The 19331-nt window shown below is 38.3% G+C and overlaps 1 protein-coding gene across 3 annotated transcripts in view; it reads right to left on the bottom strand.

Annotated features, from left to right (window-relative positions):
• Nucleotides 1–3220: 3220 nt before the first annotated feature.
• LOC127649593 (cadherin-7-like) overlaps nucleotides 3221–19331 on the bottom strand; it is a 99132-nt gene continuing 83021 nt past the window's right edge. For 2 of the 3 annotated variants that reach the window (XM_052134775.1, XM_052134776.1), the window contains one exon: nucleotides 3221–8037. In XM_052134775.1, the coding sequence (XP_051990735.1) occupies nucleotides 7532–8037 (506 nt within the window). In that variant the 3' untranslated portion in view covers nucleotides 3221–7531. The remainder of the gene's footprint in view (nucleotides 8038–19331) is intronic. The other variant, XM_052134778.1, reaches the window with a different exon arrangement.

The following is a 19331-nucleotide window of genomic DNA, read 5'->3' as shown; positions in this document are numbered from 1 at the left end:
TCTAGCATTTCAAAACCGAATTCTCTATAGCTTCTCCTTTGGCTCAAAACAGCCATTACTTGCATAATTATTCCAACCATTTTAATGAGTTTTCCACTGGCTTGCAGCATCTAAAATAATATATTTAATCGTGTATTTAATTTAGAGAGGAAATCGATGGCGATGTGAGTGTCGTTGGCAGCACTTGCGCCATTGTGGACATGCAATGAGCAGGGCTATGGAGATGGAGGCAATATATTAACACGCACACTAACATCTTGTTACTGTAATGAAAGCTGTAAATTCAAAGCTTGAGCTTTATAAGTGTTTCATGGGAACAGTATAAGTGAGAATTGGGTATTCTGTTGTGTTGGGGAGACTTTATTAATCCTGTTCAATTTTTAAATGGACAGCAATTTTTCAGAGAAAGCCGTCATACTTTATTCAAACGGAACAGACGTTTTAAATTTCAATCAATATCCCTGAGGTCTGTCTCTGACATTTGTGTCTGTCGAAGTGATTTAAAATCTGAGAGGGCACCATTGAGGTGGTTTGAGCAACATAGGGTTCTATTTTTGTGACTGCACTAGGAGCAGCTCTAAGGGCGCTACCTCTTATTCAGTTTTCGTATTCAATTCTCAAGTCAAGTCAAGTCAAGTGATTTTTATTGTCGTTTTAACCATATACAGTTAGTACAGTACACAGCAAAACGAGACAACGTTCCTCCAGGGCCACTGTGCTACATAAAAACAACATAGGACAAACACAGGACCACATGAGACTACACAACTAAATAAAATACCTATATATTCCTATATAAAGTGCACATGCAAACACGTGCAAAAAGTACGGGACAGTACAAGAAATTTCTAACAATGAACAGGACAATAGGCACAGTGACAGACAGTGCAGCGCCGACCAGTACACAGTAGTGCAAAAAGATGACAGTTTCTAAAAACGTAAACATAACATACTATGAGATAGTGTTCTATGCACATAGCAGTTATTGAGGTAGCAGACAGTTATAAAGTGACAGTAATTAAAGTGCATCTCAGGACACATGTGTGTGTATGTGTGTCAAACCAGTCTCTGAGTATTAAAGCGCATTAAATTCTAAGCGCAATTTACGTGTCAGCGCAAGTGGCCGTCCGTGGGAGTGTTTTTACTATCTGTGGGTGTAAGGAAACTGTGAAAATATTGTTTATAAATGTGTTGTATGGTAATTGCTAAGGGCAATTTGCTATTTTGCTTAGAAATAGGTCATTGCGCTAAACCGTTTGAGAACTAATCTCTGCACAGTCTAAAATCAGCTCCTGCATCTGCAGTTTGGGGATTCCACTAGCAGATGATATCATGATTTGTACGTCAGTAGATCAATTTTAATGATTAATAATAATTATAATAATAATAATAATAAATTAACTTTGTATAGCACCTTTCCAAAGCTCAAGGGCACTGTACATAAATTAAATATAAAACATTAAATAGAGAACCATAGAACAAATGTACATTACAAAACATTGAACAATGATGGAGAAGAAAAGTCTATTTCAAGCAGGTGAGACATGGGCAAGCAGGACAAGAGCCAATAATCCCAGAGAGGCTGATAGAGAACAACACATACATTGCAGTCCAGAGCAACCCAGGTGACAATACAGGCACAGAGCAGGGGATGCATTGCAGACATTTAGGCTACCAGATTCTAATGAATGAGCTGTCTTCATTTATATCGATGTTGCTTGACGTAAATATGACGTAGACAGTGCAATAACTGGAGAAGAACCTCAGAATTAAATTGCACTTGACCCAGCTCATTTGCAATTTCACCAGCCTACTTGCACCTATACTTGCACAAAAATATAAAAACTTCATGGCCATGCCCACTGACCTTGCGGTTATGACCAATTACACAGAGCTGCGCTTAAGGCATAGTGCACTTAAAATAGGGCCCTTAGTCTACTATAAGGTGGCAAATTCTTACAAATATGTACAACTTCATTCATAATATAACATACGATTCATACAACTATCAATCACACACGCTTCACGAACATGCGCTTGGAACCCGGAAGTGTTGCTTTCTTCCATATTACACAACAGGGCTTTTAACGTTAAGATCATGGTTATATTTTTATGCTCTGGTTAGGGTAAGGTGTTACATTTTATAGTTAAGTTTATGGATGGGGTTTAGGTTAGGGGTTAAAGTTATGAAAACACAGTTTTGGATTAACATAGAACAAACACAACATCAGGAAATACAAGAACACGAGGGACGCGTCTCACATTGGTAGGTTTGTGTCTAATGATTTCATACAAATAAACAATTATGACTTGGTACAAATTTGCCACCTCATACTATTTTGACGAATTGGGGTTGGTTTGACTGACTCAGAGCATAAACATCTTGTAAGTGTTTCTTGAAGATGACTACATGCTGATAAGTCCAAGGTCAGGGATATTTAAGAAGTGCTTGTTAAATTATCTTAATCGGTTGAGGAGCATGTAAGGAGTACTCTTGTGGTGCTAAAACCATTTTATGAGTAATATTAATTAGAAGTAATCAGTCATTTGACTGATGTTGTCATTTTAACACTCTTAAATAATCCACTAGCTGTGCAATGGAAATGACCTCACTCTGTACTCACTTTGAAACAATATGTATAACTTTATTGAAGGTTAGATATATGAAATGAGGTCAAGAGCAGATGTCTTTACAAAAATTTAAAATTTCTATCTGGATGCCTAGGAGAAGAATGTTGAATATCGGGGCATTGATTGTCAGCCTGAAACAGAATAATGTTTCTCCTCTGTATATATATATATATATATATATATATATATCGCCAGGGAGGAGAATTTAAAGTAAAAATAAACGTAAATATTTATGTTTCTCATACACACATATCGCTTCTGAACATGATATTGATTTGACCACTGGATTCTTATGGATTACTTTATACTGCCTTTATGTGCTTTTTGGAGCATCATCATTTTTGGTATGCATTCACTTGCATTGTGAGTAAATATTCTTCTAAAAATCTTATACATATTATATATATATATAATTTCCTTTTGTATTCCATTGAAGAATATACATTTTGGATGAATTATTGTATACCTTTAAGATCTTGAGAAGTGAAAGATTTTTCAAAGCAAAAAATCACCAGTATACAGTATGTATGTTTTATTAAATTCAATTGCTTTTAGTAATAAAATTACCAGCATTCATAACATGTGCCTTATGAGATCATTTGACAAGAGGGCTGAAGAATTTTCATAATCACAAACCAAACACAGCCAGTCCAGTAAACAGAATCAAACTCATGAATACATGTCAGTCCTTAAAATAATCTGCTATATTGATTTCCAGTTCCTCTAATATATGTGTTATAGAGTCTCATGTCTGTAAAGAGAACAATGATGGGCTGACCCCATCTTCCTTTGTTTGCATTATCTGCTTGCTGCAGTGACTTGCTTAATTAAAACTGTATTTATTACTTAGTGCCAAGTCAAATGAGATTCCAATTGCCCTTTTAGTTTTCATTTAGCAAGCCAGTTAACAAATAATTGCATTTACTTTTGGATAGCAGCTTCCATCTAATGATCACAGACAGTATTCTCAGTCTCTATTACCTTTGGTCAGACAAACAAACAAAAGGATATGTTATTACAGGGGTTAAAATCCAAATCCGTCATCAGACTGGACAAAAGACAAAATATCCCGTGTGATTCATTAAAAAGTAATATAGTACATTAAACACCACTTTTCAAATGCACACTTCTGATTTTAAACTTCTATCTCTGACTTCGACAAGCACAACCATATAGCAGTCACAATTTAACTTTTCCATTAATGGGATAGTTCACCTAAAAATGAAAATGATTTCATCATTTACTCACCCTCAAACCATCCCAGATGTGTATTACTTTTTTCTTCTTCTGAACACAAATATATATATTTCAGCTCTGTAGGTCTTCACAATGCACACATAAATGCATCATAAAAGTAATCCATAAGACTCTAGTGGTTAAATCCATATCTTTAGAAGTGATATGATAGGTCTGGGTGAGAAACAGATTCATATTTAAATCCTTTTTTTTTTTACCATAAATCTACACTTTCACATTCACACTCTTCTTAATTTGTTTTTGGCAATTCACATTTTTCTTACATATCACCACCTACTGGGCAGATAGGAGAATTTAAAGTTGCCTTTAAAGCTGTTTCTCACCCACACCTATCATATCGCCACTGAACATGAAATGGATTTGACCACTTGATTCTTATGGATCACTTTTATACTGCCTTTATGTGCTTTTTGGCGCATCATCATTTTGGTATCCATTCACTTGCATTGTGAGGAAAATTCTTCTAAAAATCTTTGTTTGTGTTCTTCAGAAGACAGAAAGTCAAACACATCTGGGATGGCATGAGGGTGAATAAATTATGGGATAATTTTCATTTTTGGGTGAACTTTCCTTTTAAGGGCAATTTTTGGCCTTGGTCCTTGGAGAATATTTAATATAATAAGGACATCATTTTAGTTTGTATTTTTTTCTAACCCTATAAAATATACAATGTGTTATGTCATGTCAAATAATTCAATTTAATCAATTATTTAAAATAAATTCAAAATTTGTAATAATTAGACAGTTAACATTACATTTAAATCAAGATCAACTCATTTTGTGCAATGTGTGCATAACTAGGCACAGAATAGAATATTAAGAAATATATCAGAGGATACAGATATTCATTACAGTGGCATTTTCCCACATTTCAGGGCTTTTTTGTCAATTTCTATGGCTGTGTCTCATTTGGAAGGCTGCGTCCTCCGAAGGTTGCATTTGTCGGCCGCATACGTCATTGAGGATGTCTCGTTTCAGAAAAGCGAGTTGGACACTTCTGCAACCTTCTTTCAAGGGAATTCGGAGGATGCATTTGGTTTATCCTTCGTGGGCACTCACAACCCACAATTCTTTGCTTCAACGGAAATGTCTAAAATAAATAACGACAATTTGCCTGTAAATATGATGTTCAAATGCAAGGAATGTTAATTCCCAAGTTGAAGTACCTCAGCAGACGGCTGCAGAGTATATAATATGTATAATTATGTTAATATATAATTAAAATAAAGTATTTGACTAAAAGTACACCTGTAAAATCAAGTTTATTTTCTCTTTACATCATTATAACTTTCCTAAATTTTACCTCATACATTCCCTTCTAAAGGGACTTTGTTCCCTTCTTACTTTTTACTTGCTCACGCTTGTTAAAGAGTGGCGTGCTGTCATAGCAACCATGTTACGTTCCATTTCCGTTCGTACTACCAAGGCCGTCTCGTTATACTTGGTATACTGCAGCCTTCAAAGGACGCGACCTCCGGAGGACGCATCCTTCCAAACAAGACAACGGCCAATGACATATTTTCTTTTCTTTTTTGCAACACCCCCTTTCACATATTGATACTGAAGTCAATATGAAATGTAATGTCATGATGCTGGTGAAAAATGAGGGACTGATTTCTGCACCTAGTATTTATGCTTTATGTCGTTGTGCATTGTTTCAACACAAATTAAACTATTGAGATTCTATCACCAAACATTTATGTAGTCTGAAAAACAGTTTACCGTGTAAATCCAAGTGCCAACATTTGCTGGAAAGAAAACAAAATGGAACATGTTTCATGACTCACAGCTATATCACACTCTGATTGAGTGTAGGCCAGACTGCAATGGGAGTTTGTGGAAAGACTGCCATGCTAATGTATCAAGCTCTGTATGAGTTTCAGACAAACAAGTCTTGGTTTGAGCTTGCTCATTGCATGGTTATAACTGGCCTGGGCATGACAATTTATAGGCAAAGCTTTATGTCCAGCCATGGTGTCGCACACCCTGTCTGCCTGTGTTTAGATGTGTGAACGTATTTCTGGATGTATGTTTGCGTTCCCTAACAGAATCATCAATCTCTTTTCACAGAGGCTAATTTAGCCGAGGCCTTTTAAATGCTCTGACATACCTTGTATCATTCATCAAACTCAAGGCCCTGTTGGCTCTCTATTCTGGCCTTGATTACACATCATGTCTGTGTGTGTGCAAACCACCCTGTTCCACAAACATAAGCAGGCAATTTAGCAGTTAGTCCTCCAGATTCGGCACAGATCAAAATATGCTACGTCTGGCAGTCCAAATGAATGACAGCAGTCATCAGGAAGTGGTCATACCAAGCTGTGTGATGAAATTGTCTTTATTACAAAATCTGTACAAAATGTCTTCCCAGCTTTAGAATTTAGCATGAGTATAATACCGTAGACTGATACTGTAATTTTATGTTGCTACAATTCAAAATCATAATTGCCTGTTGGACAACAGTTAAACATTGATAATATACTGTATTATAAGTTCTGTGTTGTCCTTAACTTATACACTGGTTCACACATCGCCAGTTATATTGTTAAGGATAATTTCTTTACATTCTTTTTTCCCCTTACAGTTTGACACTCAAACTCATATCAACAATAGGCCTGCTTTTTAAAAAAGAAAATAAAAACACAACTTTTTTTCTCACAATATTCAGCAAGAACCACAGCAAAAACTGTACACTGGACAGCATAGAGAACTACAAAAACATTTTGCTGCTTTGAGTTTGCCATTGAGGCTTCCAAGAAAGGAATCTGCTTAATACAAATTACTTCCCTTCAAAACCCTTCACTTTCATAAGGGTTCTGTCTACAAACTTACAAAATAACATCTCAAAATACCTCAGGTTGACAGCCTCAACTAAAATGCAAGTACTATACATTTTCAATGATTAAATCCACTCTGGCCTGTCCTTCTCAATACATCAAAGCCTACTGACTACGAGTTTGACTTGTTTTTTGGTCAGCATAACTGGAGGATATTTCAATGCGCCTTGGCGGCAATTTTATGTGGAAATAAGGCCTGATAAAAGATGTGAAGCTATGAATAAAGGACATTTTACAAAGCAACTGTTGCAGTTTCTCTCTAGGTGAAATATTTGGAAAGAATATTGGTGTTCTCAGTTGCTGAAGTCATACTGATTGTTTTTCCTACAAAGAATCCATGAGTCATAGAAACATGTGATGGAACAGGAACATTGATCTTTCAAGCATTGGTGCTGTATGGCTAGCTGGATGGCACTGTACTCATTTTTAACCTTGGGGAGAGCACTTCAAATGTCCCTTCTAAACAATTGGTATTGCTGGAACAGCTCACATGGCCCTGCAGCCCAAAGTCCATTATTCTCTGGGGCCTGAAGATCTCTTTCTGGCTTTTGCAACCACACCCCAAGTCTAGACTTGGCTTTGAATGGATATATTAAATAGAAGTGCTTCAGAGTTGAATCTCCACTGTCTGTTCTTTAACAAAACCACTGCTCTCCGCAGATATAAGTCCCCCCACACATTAAATGTTCCCTTTTTTTGCTTCCCTATTCTTTCAAGCAACAACTAATCAGTGGTGCTCTCTTGATCATTGTTAATTTCAGTTAGGCCTTTGATTGAGCAGACCTTGGCAGGAATGTTAATCTCGGCTAGGAGAATATATTGCTGCTGTCACCATGGCCGTACAGATCTGCTAACTTCCTGAAACGCGGTCCCCAGTCGCTCAGATAGTCATAGTTCTGCTCTGAGTCTGTGCTCAGGGAGTCCAGCGAGCTGAGGGACTCAGCCATTGAGCCGCTGCCCTCAAAGGCATATGTCTGCAGGGAGTCATAGGGAGGGGCGGAAAGATCAATGTCTGCATCCTTCAGGCGGTCCCATATAAACTCCCGGAAGATCCCGTTGTCAGGGGTGATTTTGTAAGGTGGAGGGCGGGAGCAGTAAAGAGTGGGCAACTCCGGGGTGACATCTCTCCGAACTTTGCTGTCCCTCCCTACATTGAGGTTTCGCAACGCCACCATGTCAAAAGCCTCAGTGTCTTCCTCACCTCCACCTTCATCGTCATAGCGCACAATGTTCTCCCGCACATCTCGGTCTTCATCCAGGATCAGAGGTTCCTTCTTCCTCCTCCTCATCGTCACGATCAGCAGCACCAGAACTGCAAATCGAATACAGAAGAACCATATGGTGTTAGACAGTACAAGCAATCCTGAGCTGTCATCAGTACAACATAATAAATTAGCATTAAGGCTCGACAATAAGGACTGCCCGATGGTCCGGGGCCAGTGTGAGAGATTCAGGCCAGTTGCAAGAACTGTCACTTGCCTGATCGGGCCAGTGCTGCATTTATAACATTAGTGCAAGAAAACAACAAGTAAGAGAGCACAACAATTACACTGAGTCTTCTAAACGAAGAGTGAGCGTGATTCTTTTAGCTCACAAAGGTGCGCGAGTGCATAATATACTGGACACGCCAAGGCACAGTAGCGCGCACACACAAGATCGTGCAGACACCGAGTGCACTCTCCTAGCACTGTCCTTGCTCTTTTTCAAGTGTCCTAGCAGCAGCTATTACCAATGTGTAGAAAATTGAAGGAAAAAAACCCACTTAATGAATTTCGTGGCGGAATTGCATATCTTACACATCATTTTAAGTATCCCTGCACATTCAGTGTTCACAGTGTGCGAAATCCTCATATTTTTAGTTTTTACATGTTAGTGAATAGCAGTAATCCACACATTGGATCACAAAAAATTAATTCTACAGGACTGAAAATCCATGTCTCTCCGTGCATAATGTCTCATCATCATCTCTCTCCATGCAGCGTAGACTGTTTAACATGCATGCGCTCTCATAAAAGGACAGAACGCTAGTTTTATTCCCACTGTAAAAAAATAAAAATAAAAATTCTCATTAATTTTAGAGATGAAGCGTGAATGAGAAGTAATGAACTTTGTTAAACCCCCAGTTATACACGTGTCTGGAAATCACAAGCTGCTCAATATTCAAAATGTAAGTATACATTTAATAAGGTTAGTTTCAAAACGTAATCATTAATTCAACATGATAATGGAGTATGATCTGAAAAGCAGCAAGATCACTATGGCTATTAGGAGATTATTATCGGTTTAGCTGCAGAGTGAAGATGAATATTCAAAACAGTCTACTTCATATCATCCTCATGAAATACCTGTTACATTTCTCATTTCTGGACTATACAGATTATTTTGTTTTTGTGCTTTGTGAATCAGGCTGTGTTGGTCTTTAGGTTGTCTGATTTCATGTTATATACAAATTCTGAATTCACAGTTTAGGCCTAATATCTCCCTAATGTATATTACATGTCACAACTGATTTGGAAGTCTCTTCTCAGGGATTCAAATGTTTATTACATTGAGCCAATAATCACATCTTTAACTCAGTGATTAAATCTTGAATACACTACACATGGCCAAAAGTAAACGGGTGACCGAAAACCCATCATCTGCATAACAGAACTCATTGCTTAAAAACACATGTGTAAATGGCAGGAAGGCTGAGGTTAATATGATGTATTTATATCTGTAAAGCGCTTATATGGGATTACATAAGGCATATATCATATCTTGCAAATTATAAATGTGATTCAGTTTGGGGGGGACATTGTCTTAAAAACATAACATCTATAAAAAACAATTATCTTCAGACAAATTTTTAAAGCCATGATGGTAAAAACAACTATATATCATTTTTGTGTTGGGGCCAGTGGAAATTTTGGCAGGGCCAGTAAAAATCTGAAGCTCTGGCCTGACTGGGCCAGTAGAAAAAACCCTTAGCATTGAGCCCTGGCATTGCAATAGACTTGCAAATGTATTTTCCCCATTCACTTCTTCCATAGGAAATTTATAAAATTTATAAAATTTCTAAGAGTTCTAAGCCAAGAACCAAACCAACTACCTCCAAGGTGAATCACATCATTAAAAATTTGACAAAAAGCATTTGAAAAAGACAAAGGTCTTTCATTAGGGCACAAACTACAATCCTATGAAGAATTGTGAAAGATGTAATAAAAATAAATTGATGGGAACATATAAACTATTGATTTAAAGTTGTTGATTTTAAGTATTACACATATTTTAATTTTATTGCAAAATATTCTGGAATTGCAGATAGTAGTTTGAGAGTGTAGGGAGACCGCCTAGATTGTGTCATTCGCGGTGCGTGAAATTTTTTAAATAATGATTTGAAATAACGAGACTGATGACTTCAACCTGTATATCCCATCAATTAACAACCTCTGAGCTCACGGTATGTCTGTCAAAGGTTTTTGAGTTATCCTCAAAAAATCAATCATCCTATGGAGAAAATGAATAGGATTTTTACTTCCAGAACCCGACTCTATTGCGTTCTATTGACCCTTCATTAAGGCCAGTCATAAAAAGTTACTGACAAGTTATATCTTAGCAAGTGTTACCTTCTGCCATATTATCAGACGTAAGTCTGGTCAGTCATGTGTGTTTTTGTGTAGTCTGAATTCAAATTTTACAGAAATGATCCAAATATAAGATAAAACGTTGTTGTTGTTGCACTTCTAATAGTTACACAAGGTACCCAAAGAGGATGCACACAGTATTCTGCAAATTTTAACCCCCAATTCTCATTAGCACAACATGAACAAATTATATATTATTTAAAATAGTAACATTTTTATTAGAACTGTCAGAATTTACGTGTTAATGCATGCAATTAATTAAAAAAGTGTCATGTGTTCTCAGCCCAATTATGGTGCATTTTAATTACCACAGAAGCACGTCAAGTCTTAACTATCACCAAAATGCAGAATGAGAGATTTTAGTCAGCAAGTGCTTTTCATGTGGAATTCACAGTTTGCTTGACACCCTGACACAAATCATGATTGCTGTAGGAAAGCGGATAGCCACAGACTGCCAGCAGATTAATATTTTGGAGGATGAGAGTTTAAGAGATTTAATGCCCAGTGCAATGAATTTGCAACCTATGGTGGGACTAGTTCTTTCAATTAGTCAACCTCCCAGTTAGACTTTGGGAGACGTTTAATGTTACTTGAATTTGTGATATTTTAGTGCTTTGTTTAGAAAATGTTAATAAAGCTTAATATTGTTTTGTTTTCTTTCCTAAAACGGAAATACATTTTGACAGGAAAAGAAGTACTGTATATTTTGTGTCAAATTACAGCACTTTCAAAATATGTGATCAGTCACGATTAACTACAAAGAAATATGTGATTAATTGCGATCAAAAATTGTAATCGACTCACAGCACTAATATTTATACATCATTGCAATACACCCTTAGTACTGCTTTATATTTTCACTTAAAAAATATATATATATTTTTGCTTAAGTATTTAAAAATGATTTCAAATCTTAAACAAATTACTATTACTGTAATGAGAATCATCATCTAAAACTGGGAATAGCAAAAGTTAGCACTCAGTAATATTTTCCTCATTAAAAAAGTGTAATTACTAAAGTAATTTTGTAATTTTGCAGTATATGTAGGAAATCATGACCACTTACATTAAAATGAAGACTGCAGTCATATCAGTAACATTATAAAAGCCGTTTTATTCTACACGAAGGTCTGCACATGGGGGCTGCCATGTTAGAATCACATGACCAGACGGATACTACTCGCATAATCTCAGTAACGATCCTGTTATTTGACACTTTCACTCAGTAATCATGGCTGACTGTGAATAATACATTTCTACAATGGCATCTGAATCTGAAAACTATTGAATTTAAATTATGCTGCATCCGAGCCACTAGGTGTCAGTGTAAGTCTAAGATGACTTTACTGAGTGCAATGTGTCTGGTCGTTTTTTTTTTTTTTTTTAAACGAGCAGACACATTACGGTAATGAAAATTGTTGAGTAAAATTTGCTTAAGTGTCCTGAAAATAATGTCACCATGGAAGAAAAAAAATGCATGTTTTTTTATGCAAAAACACCCCACAAAATATATATTATAAACATACAAAATTGTATTATTGATTTGGGGTACCATAATATTACCAGAACATTTCCTTGACAGGTTTCGTGAGAATCACCCTCAAATGCTATTGAGGCCTTTCTCTTATCTTTTTTGACTGATAAGTGTTTACCTTGATTCTGATTCTCAGTCACCTGAGTTTTCATAATTTAACAATATTCTTAAAGAAAAACAGCAAATAAAAATGGTTCTCAATATTCCAGCTCACGCAAGAATAACATCCATTCAATTTATGACCACATTTTACTAAAAATCGTAACGTTCATTTCTGTGGGACATTATATAAATCTGGTCTGAGTAAGCAAAAGTAACTAAGGGAGGGGTGGAGTCTAGCGAATGGTAATTAAACAATATGCTAACAATATAAACAACAACAAATCCTTCTGTATGATACAACTGGAGAATTTCCTAAATTGCTTCATTACAAATTGATGCCCTTCACACAATAAAAAAACAATGGCAAGGGATATCAAGCACCGGGTAAGATGGCATCACTCTTTCAGCAAAAAACAACAACAAAAACGCATCTGCACATCTCAAGCAGTCTATTTACTTTGCAATATAAGAGAAGAAATAAGATGTGTCGCATCAGTTATAGAGCACAGCTGTGCCAATATCTCTTCTGTATTTATGACACTGCACCAATATATTACATTCCCACAGTTTTATGCCCTATAGAACGTCTCTAGAAGGCCTGACACTTCTACATTCAACATGATGGATAACCTGAATTATCTCTGCAGTTCAATTAGGCCAGATTTGGTACATTAGTTTTATCAAAAAGTTCATCACATTGGGCTGTAGTGGTTTTAATAATGCTGCTGACAAATCCCGAGCAGGAGGCGTTTCATCATGGGAGGTGCTCTTGGGAGCAGGTGTTGAAGGAGTTACAGTCTTGATTTAATCTCATCCTACTATGAGTTTCTGTTTACAATGCTTATTAACTGTACGGCCCTTTATTCGCGCACACAAATACAAGCACCACTGAGAATTGCACAAATGGCAGCACTTTTGTTTTCTCACTCTTAGCTCTGTCATGTGTGAACACAAGCAAACAGACAGAGATAAACACATACTTGCAAGCACACAAAGATTTAAAGCAGTATATGTGTTGTAAATATGGGACTTTAATGGCCACTTGCTTGCAAGCAGCTTCTAGAAAGGCCAACATTAAATCATTTTAATGAGTGCAGCATATGCCTATTGGATGCATGAAATAAGACTGGATTATATGTCAGTCAAAAAATATCACCCTGCCCTGAAAGCGCAGACCCCATGTGCACACATCAAAAATATCAACAAGAGACAAGGCAGCACTGTCACACAGAGACTCGTGTCTCAGAGATGCAAACCAGGTATAAAATAATAAAAAAATATATATATATATTTTGTGAGAGAGGAGAAATTGAGTCAATGGAAAATGAGAAAAATGAGGACATACATCACATGCACAAAAAAATGTTTGTGCCATGTAAAATGCAAAAAACAAAAAGCAAAAAACAATCCTCTGTGTTGCACCGCTCAGACCAATGAATGCACTGGAACTTACAGTATACAGCCACAACACACTCCTCCCACGGGAGTCTATCTCTCTCAATGTAGATACTGCATATGTATTTTTGGCTGCCAATACCAAGCTCGAGGGGGAGGGAAAGAGAGCTGATGAAGTGAAGGAGGTGCAAGTAGGAGCAGGCTGAAGAGAAAGGGAAAGAGTGAAAGAAAGATAGAGTAGGGGGAAAAGGGAGGCAAACGTCTAATGATCCATCCTTCAGGCCTGCCACAGCGAGTGTGAAATATGGTGTCAAAGTCTCATACTTCATCCCCGGGCCTAGTGTCATTTCACAAGTCAGACAAGCTGGGCGAGTGGGCCAGCGAGGCAGCGGCTGCACGTGTGCAGTCATAATCACAGAGTACGCACACACACACATCGACAATTATATAAACAAAACCAACTTCGACCTTACATTCAAGTGCAACATTGTTATATGGTGCCTATGGGAATGTTTGGTGCCAAGGACTCCGTGGCTCATTATTTCTATTCAGGAAACAAGTAAAAAAAAATATACAATTATAAACTGCAGATGCCCAACAGTATACATACAATATTGTATGTATACTCTTGGGCATCTGCAGTTAATAATTTTTTTTTTTGTCCACTTTGAGTGTTTCACGCCTCTGAAAACCTCTTTTTAACTAATTGTGAATGCTTTATATCAACAGCTTTTCCTAAAATTAAGAAAACTAGTATTTGTAAAAACAGCATAATAATGTAAATAACATTACTCTATTTTTCATACATTCATGAATCAAAAGGCATCGATTTCAGATGCAATAAACATATATTTACAAATGACCTGTACATTGTAAATATAGTGCATGGGACTATTCTGAATTTGTGATACATCATCAAATGTGCTACAGAAAAAGACACTTTTCTGCTGCCTTTATGTCCTTTTCTGGCTTATTAACTTGCATTGTGGGGACTGAAATATTCTAATAAAAATCTAAAAGTTTCAGCAGAAGAAAGAAAGTCATACACATCTGTGATTGCAAGAAGGTAAGTAAATTATGAGAATTTTTATTTTTGGGTGAACTATCCCTTAAATATACAGTATTATGTACGGTAGTGTTGCGTATCAGGTAAATGTATCTTGTTTTAAGGATATTTTGATATTTTTACAAAAAAGATAACCACAAAGACACAGGATTATTTCAACATTTTAATGCTTACAAGTGTGCCTCAAAAGCTCAAAGCTGAAGTTTAATGCAGAAACATTTATATTGCTGAAAGCTAATTCTCTGTGAAACATTGCTTTATTCGAGAAGACATGAAGTCGCTTGCAATTCACCAATCCAAACAGCTCTTTAAAGACATGGGAGTTTGATTTTTCAAGCCACTGTTATGTAATTACTAAGAGTTATATAGGTCTAATGCAGAGCCTTAACTGTTTCAGAATACACCCACTTTAAGGCTTGATTTACCCTGACTGCAGTTTTGACACAAGATGGATGTTCAACAGGAGCAGCAGATCAATTTAACATTATCCTCAATTTGCAGTAATTGGATTGAGAAAACAATCCGTCATACAGAATCAATTAAACAACAAGTGGGATATTTTGTGGAGGCCTCGTTCTCATCGACCTCTTAAAAATGAGCCAGTGACTACTAGATTATGCACTGCCCTTCATTCCCTCTCTTTCTCTCTCTCAGCCACTGCCAATAGCCCTGGACATTTAAGTCTAATCAAGATATACTGGCATTACCCAGATCTATCTATCTGTTGACATTTATGCCACTGCACGACACAAGGTGTTTGTGCTTTATGACACCTCTCTGTCCCTGCATTTTCACAGTGCCGACATTATCTGCAAAATAAAATGTGATTTATTCTGGGTGATGCAAGAGCACACTACATCGCCTTAAGGGGCCTCATAAGTATTGCTGACTGCGGTCCGCTTGCACTGTCGGATGCCATAGGGGAAGCAATCCTGGAAGAGGGGGACACCTTGCATTCAGGCTAGCAGAGACCGAAAAGTTGATGTCACTCTTGCAAGTTTGACTTGTGGCTATTAATGTATCAGAGTGCCCAAGGCTTACCTGACCTCTCTCTCTATTCCTCTACTGAAGACTGTGAAATAATGAGTAGAAGCTCCAACTCAATTCAGTGCTGAGCGCTTCGCATCGGCTGTCGTTATGTGAAATGCTCTCCTGAAAATCTTTAAATTACTTTATCCAAACACTGATAAAACCTAATTTGTATACCACAACAGTCTGCTGTATCCCTCCATCAATTTTTTCGGTTTCAAATATTTCACGAGCCATTATCAAGCTTTGGGGTTCATAGCATGACTCAGACGTTGTAATGTAACTCAAGTTAATGCAGAAGCTATTTTGTATGTCGTTAGGTGAGCTGGAAACAACAAGATAGAAAAAGACAAACAACGCTCAAAGCTGACATGTTCTTGTGTTATCGTTCATTGTCTGGCAGGTTTGGTTGACTGTTGCTTTGATAAGTACAGCAACAGCAGGCAGGAAGCTTGTTGATTCATTACTTCGAAAAAAGATAAAAGGAGCGAAAGAGGATAGAAAGAATGATCTCTCCTCCTCTGAAGCCATCCTCCTCCTCCCCTCAGCCATGAGTGAGCAGTCTTGCGCCCCTGGGGCTGGACTCTCTTTGCCAAAAATAACTGCGTTGCTCAAATCAGGCAGAGCACTGGTCTAATCCAACTTCTGTAGTTCAGATGGAGAGAAGGGTGGGGGTTGCAGCACTGGAGAGTCTATGTTCACATGAGACGGCAAAACCACAGGAATGACTATTTCACATCCGTTAGAGCTGTTAACAAGAAAGCTGTGCTCACATTCCCATGATAAATAATTGAAGAAAGTGATCAATCAACACACGAGAAGGGAGTCTGGTAATGCGGGCCCCAAACTGTGCTGTTTTGAGAGGATGGTTTTTCTCACAGGTCCGTGTCGATCTTAATTAGGGGCAGAGTCTGAGCTATCAGTGCGACAGACAGATGAGCTCTGTCTGCCTCGTTGCCTACTGCCTACATATGCTGCTGCCTTCTCATGCAGCATCTTAAAATATCATGGAACCTCATAAGAGACAAATTTGAAGTGCTATACATAGGCAGCAAATAGACCCAACTCGCAATTGATTTCAATAGAGTTTGCATTAGCATATTGCTAAGATAATGGTGCAATAATTCAGCAAGTAGAGTCCACTGCTTTAGGTGTATGAAGAAAAAACTGTCCTTTAACACAATTCTTATTCCATTCTGTTGACATTTCATTTATTTGTTGCTTTTTCCTCTCCACTCAAACATAGACTAAAGAAAGTGAAAGCTGCATTAGTCATTACAACCCAGGTTATTATTACTTAGAATTTTAATTTAGTTATTATTTCTACTTCATTTTCAATTCGTCAATTCAATTTAATTTTACTTACAATTATCCCTATATAAAGAAATAATAGTCTATACTGCGATTTCTTTCTGAGTCTGCCGACTGATTTGGGAAAATACAGTACATACAAATGAGGAAACACAGTAGTAATTAGCACTCGCTTGAGCCACCATCCAAAAACACTGGAAAAGCCCACTGATAACATTAGGTCCATGTCGCCACGGACATGATTTTCAAGTTAATTTGCAGAAAACTGCACAATGCAGAGCAGTTCCCCTTCTGTCACTCACTCGACGTTGTGTTGAATGTAGTGACACAAGGGGTCTTTCTTGAGAGCCTCGTGTACCTCTGAACTTGAGAAAAGGCCAATGAGAAATTGGCAGACCGAATTTGCATATCCCGCCCCCAGACATACGGGTATAAAGCGAAGGGGGCATGCGTCTGTCAGTCAGATTTTTTCTTCGGAGCCGAGTGGTTGTGTAGCAGCAAGCTGCTGTTGGATCTACGGTGCTGTGCAGTTCACGCAACTGGGCGTTTCGACAGCGCTTCTGTCTGAAAGAGTGCATTCTTCTAAAAGAGTATTTTACCCTCTAAAAGAGTTTGTTTTCACTCACAAAAGAGCAATACACAGCAGGAGTTGAACGTCCTTTTCGGGATCCTTTTTTTTAAGGTGCCCTTCCACCTCTGTGTAGTTCCTGGATGCAGTCGATATCTCTCCAAACCTGACGGTCATAGATGCTGTCTCGTGTGCCTGGGTAGCGATCACACTTAGGCAGCTTTTGTGAATGGTTCATGCACTCACTGCGAGAACATGACCATGGCAGCGTTGCGGCTTTCATTTCTCAAGGTGAATGCCACTTCAGCCGCCCCAGCGCTGCCTGCGCCCCATCTGCCCGCCGTGGGCGTCCCCCCTGCATCCAAGCAACAGGTAGCTACGCCTCAACCCGGGCCCAGCTCTCAACCCCAGCGTATGCCCCCCGTCTGCAGGACCCCTTTTAGGACCCGGAAAGCTCCTAAGTGCTTCTGAGATGGAAGACCCGGGCAGTCAGATGTTCTGACTGTCAGAGGTGGTATCAGGACCATTCAGTCCCCCGGTGGAGGGCTGGGAGGAAAATGTCAATTTTCCTTATTTTCTTTTGCCATCCACACTGTCAATGAAAGAGCGATTTCCCCACTCCCGCCAGTGTGTGCCATTCTCACGGTGCCCCGGCACCAAAATCCTCCAGTCCCGGTTCCCCGGATGAAGTTACCTTGCCTCTGGACCCACGACTGCCCATCCCCGGCAAGCCGGCGCTGACGATTTACGAAGACGCCTTTCCAGGACCTCTTACTCAGTCTCTGACATTCCGACTCGGCTACGCGATTCAATTCGTCAGGCTCCTACCTCATTTCAGTGGTACTCGCTCCACCTCGATGCACGGCGAGGACGCCAGCGCCTCATGAGCAGAGACTACAACTCTGCTACTCAAGGACGCGATACAGTCCGTCCCTCCAGCCGAGATGAAGAAGGGTTTCTACAGCCCTTACTTCATCATACCCAAAAAAGGGTTGGACTTGCGAGTTCTCAAACGGGCTTTACACAAACTCCCGTTCAAAATGCTCATGCATTTCCATTTCTTTCAAAAAATTTTGAAATGATAGTTGCTTCTCAGGTCCACACACATCTTCTAACTAATAACCTTTATGAACAGTTCCAGTCAGGTTTCCGCTCACATTACAGCACTGAAACTGCTATGGTCAAAATCACTAATGATCTGTTAATCTCAGCTGATGCAGGACTTCTGTCAATACTCATTCTTCTAGATTTAAATCGCAGCCTTTGACACTATCTCACAGAACATAATTTTAGAGAGATTAGCATCCATTGGTATTAGTGGTACGTCTCTTGCTTGGTTTAAATCTTATCTCTCTGGTCGCACTCAGTTCGTTAAATTGAAAATGTTTCTTTCACAGTGCTCTCCAGTTACTACTCGTGTTCCACAGGGATCTGTCTTGGGACCTTTATTATTTATAATATATCTTCTACCTCTTATTTTTATAGCAATATTTTTAGGAAATTTGGAATTCACTTTCACTGCTATGCTGATGACACCCAGCTCTATATTTCCACCAAACCAAGTTCTTCTCTCCCACCGTCTTCCCTTCATAACTGTTTACTTGAAATACAATCATGGTTTTCTAGTAACTCTCAAACTCTATAGTAATAAAACTGAGCTTCTTCTTGTAGGTACTAAGTCGAATCTTGCCAAATCAAAAGGTTTTGCTCTGACCATTGACAATTCCACTGTACTTCCCTGTTTGAAAGTTAAGAGTCTGGGTGTCATTCTGGATAGCACTCTTTCTTTTGAAGCACATGTAAATAATATTACCCGGTCTGCTTATTTCCACTTGCGCAACATAAATCGTCTTCGCCCCTCCCTCTCAATTCACAGCACTACCACTCTCGTACATGCTCTGGTCACGTCCCGCTTGGATTATTATAATTCCCTTTTATTTGGTCTACCACAAAAACTTCAGTATAAATTACAGCT

Source organism: Xyrauchen texanus, chromosome 9 (genome assembly GCF_025860055.1).
Source record: "Xyrauchen texanus isolate HMW12.3.18 chromosome 9, RBS_HiC_50CHRs, whole genome shotgun sequence".
NCBI lineage: Eukaryota > Metazoa > Chordata > Actinopteri > Cypriniformes > Catostomidae > Xyrauchen > Xyrauchen texanus.
Note: the sequence above shows the minus strand (reverse complement) of the source record. Positions and strands in the feature narration are given on the sequence as shown.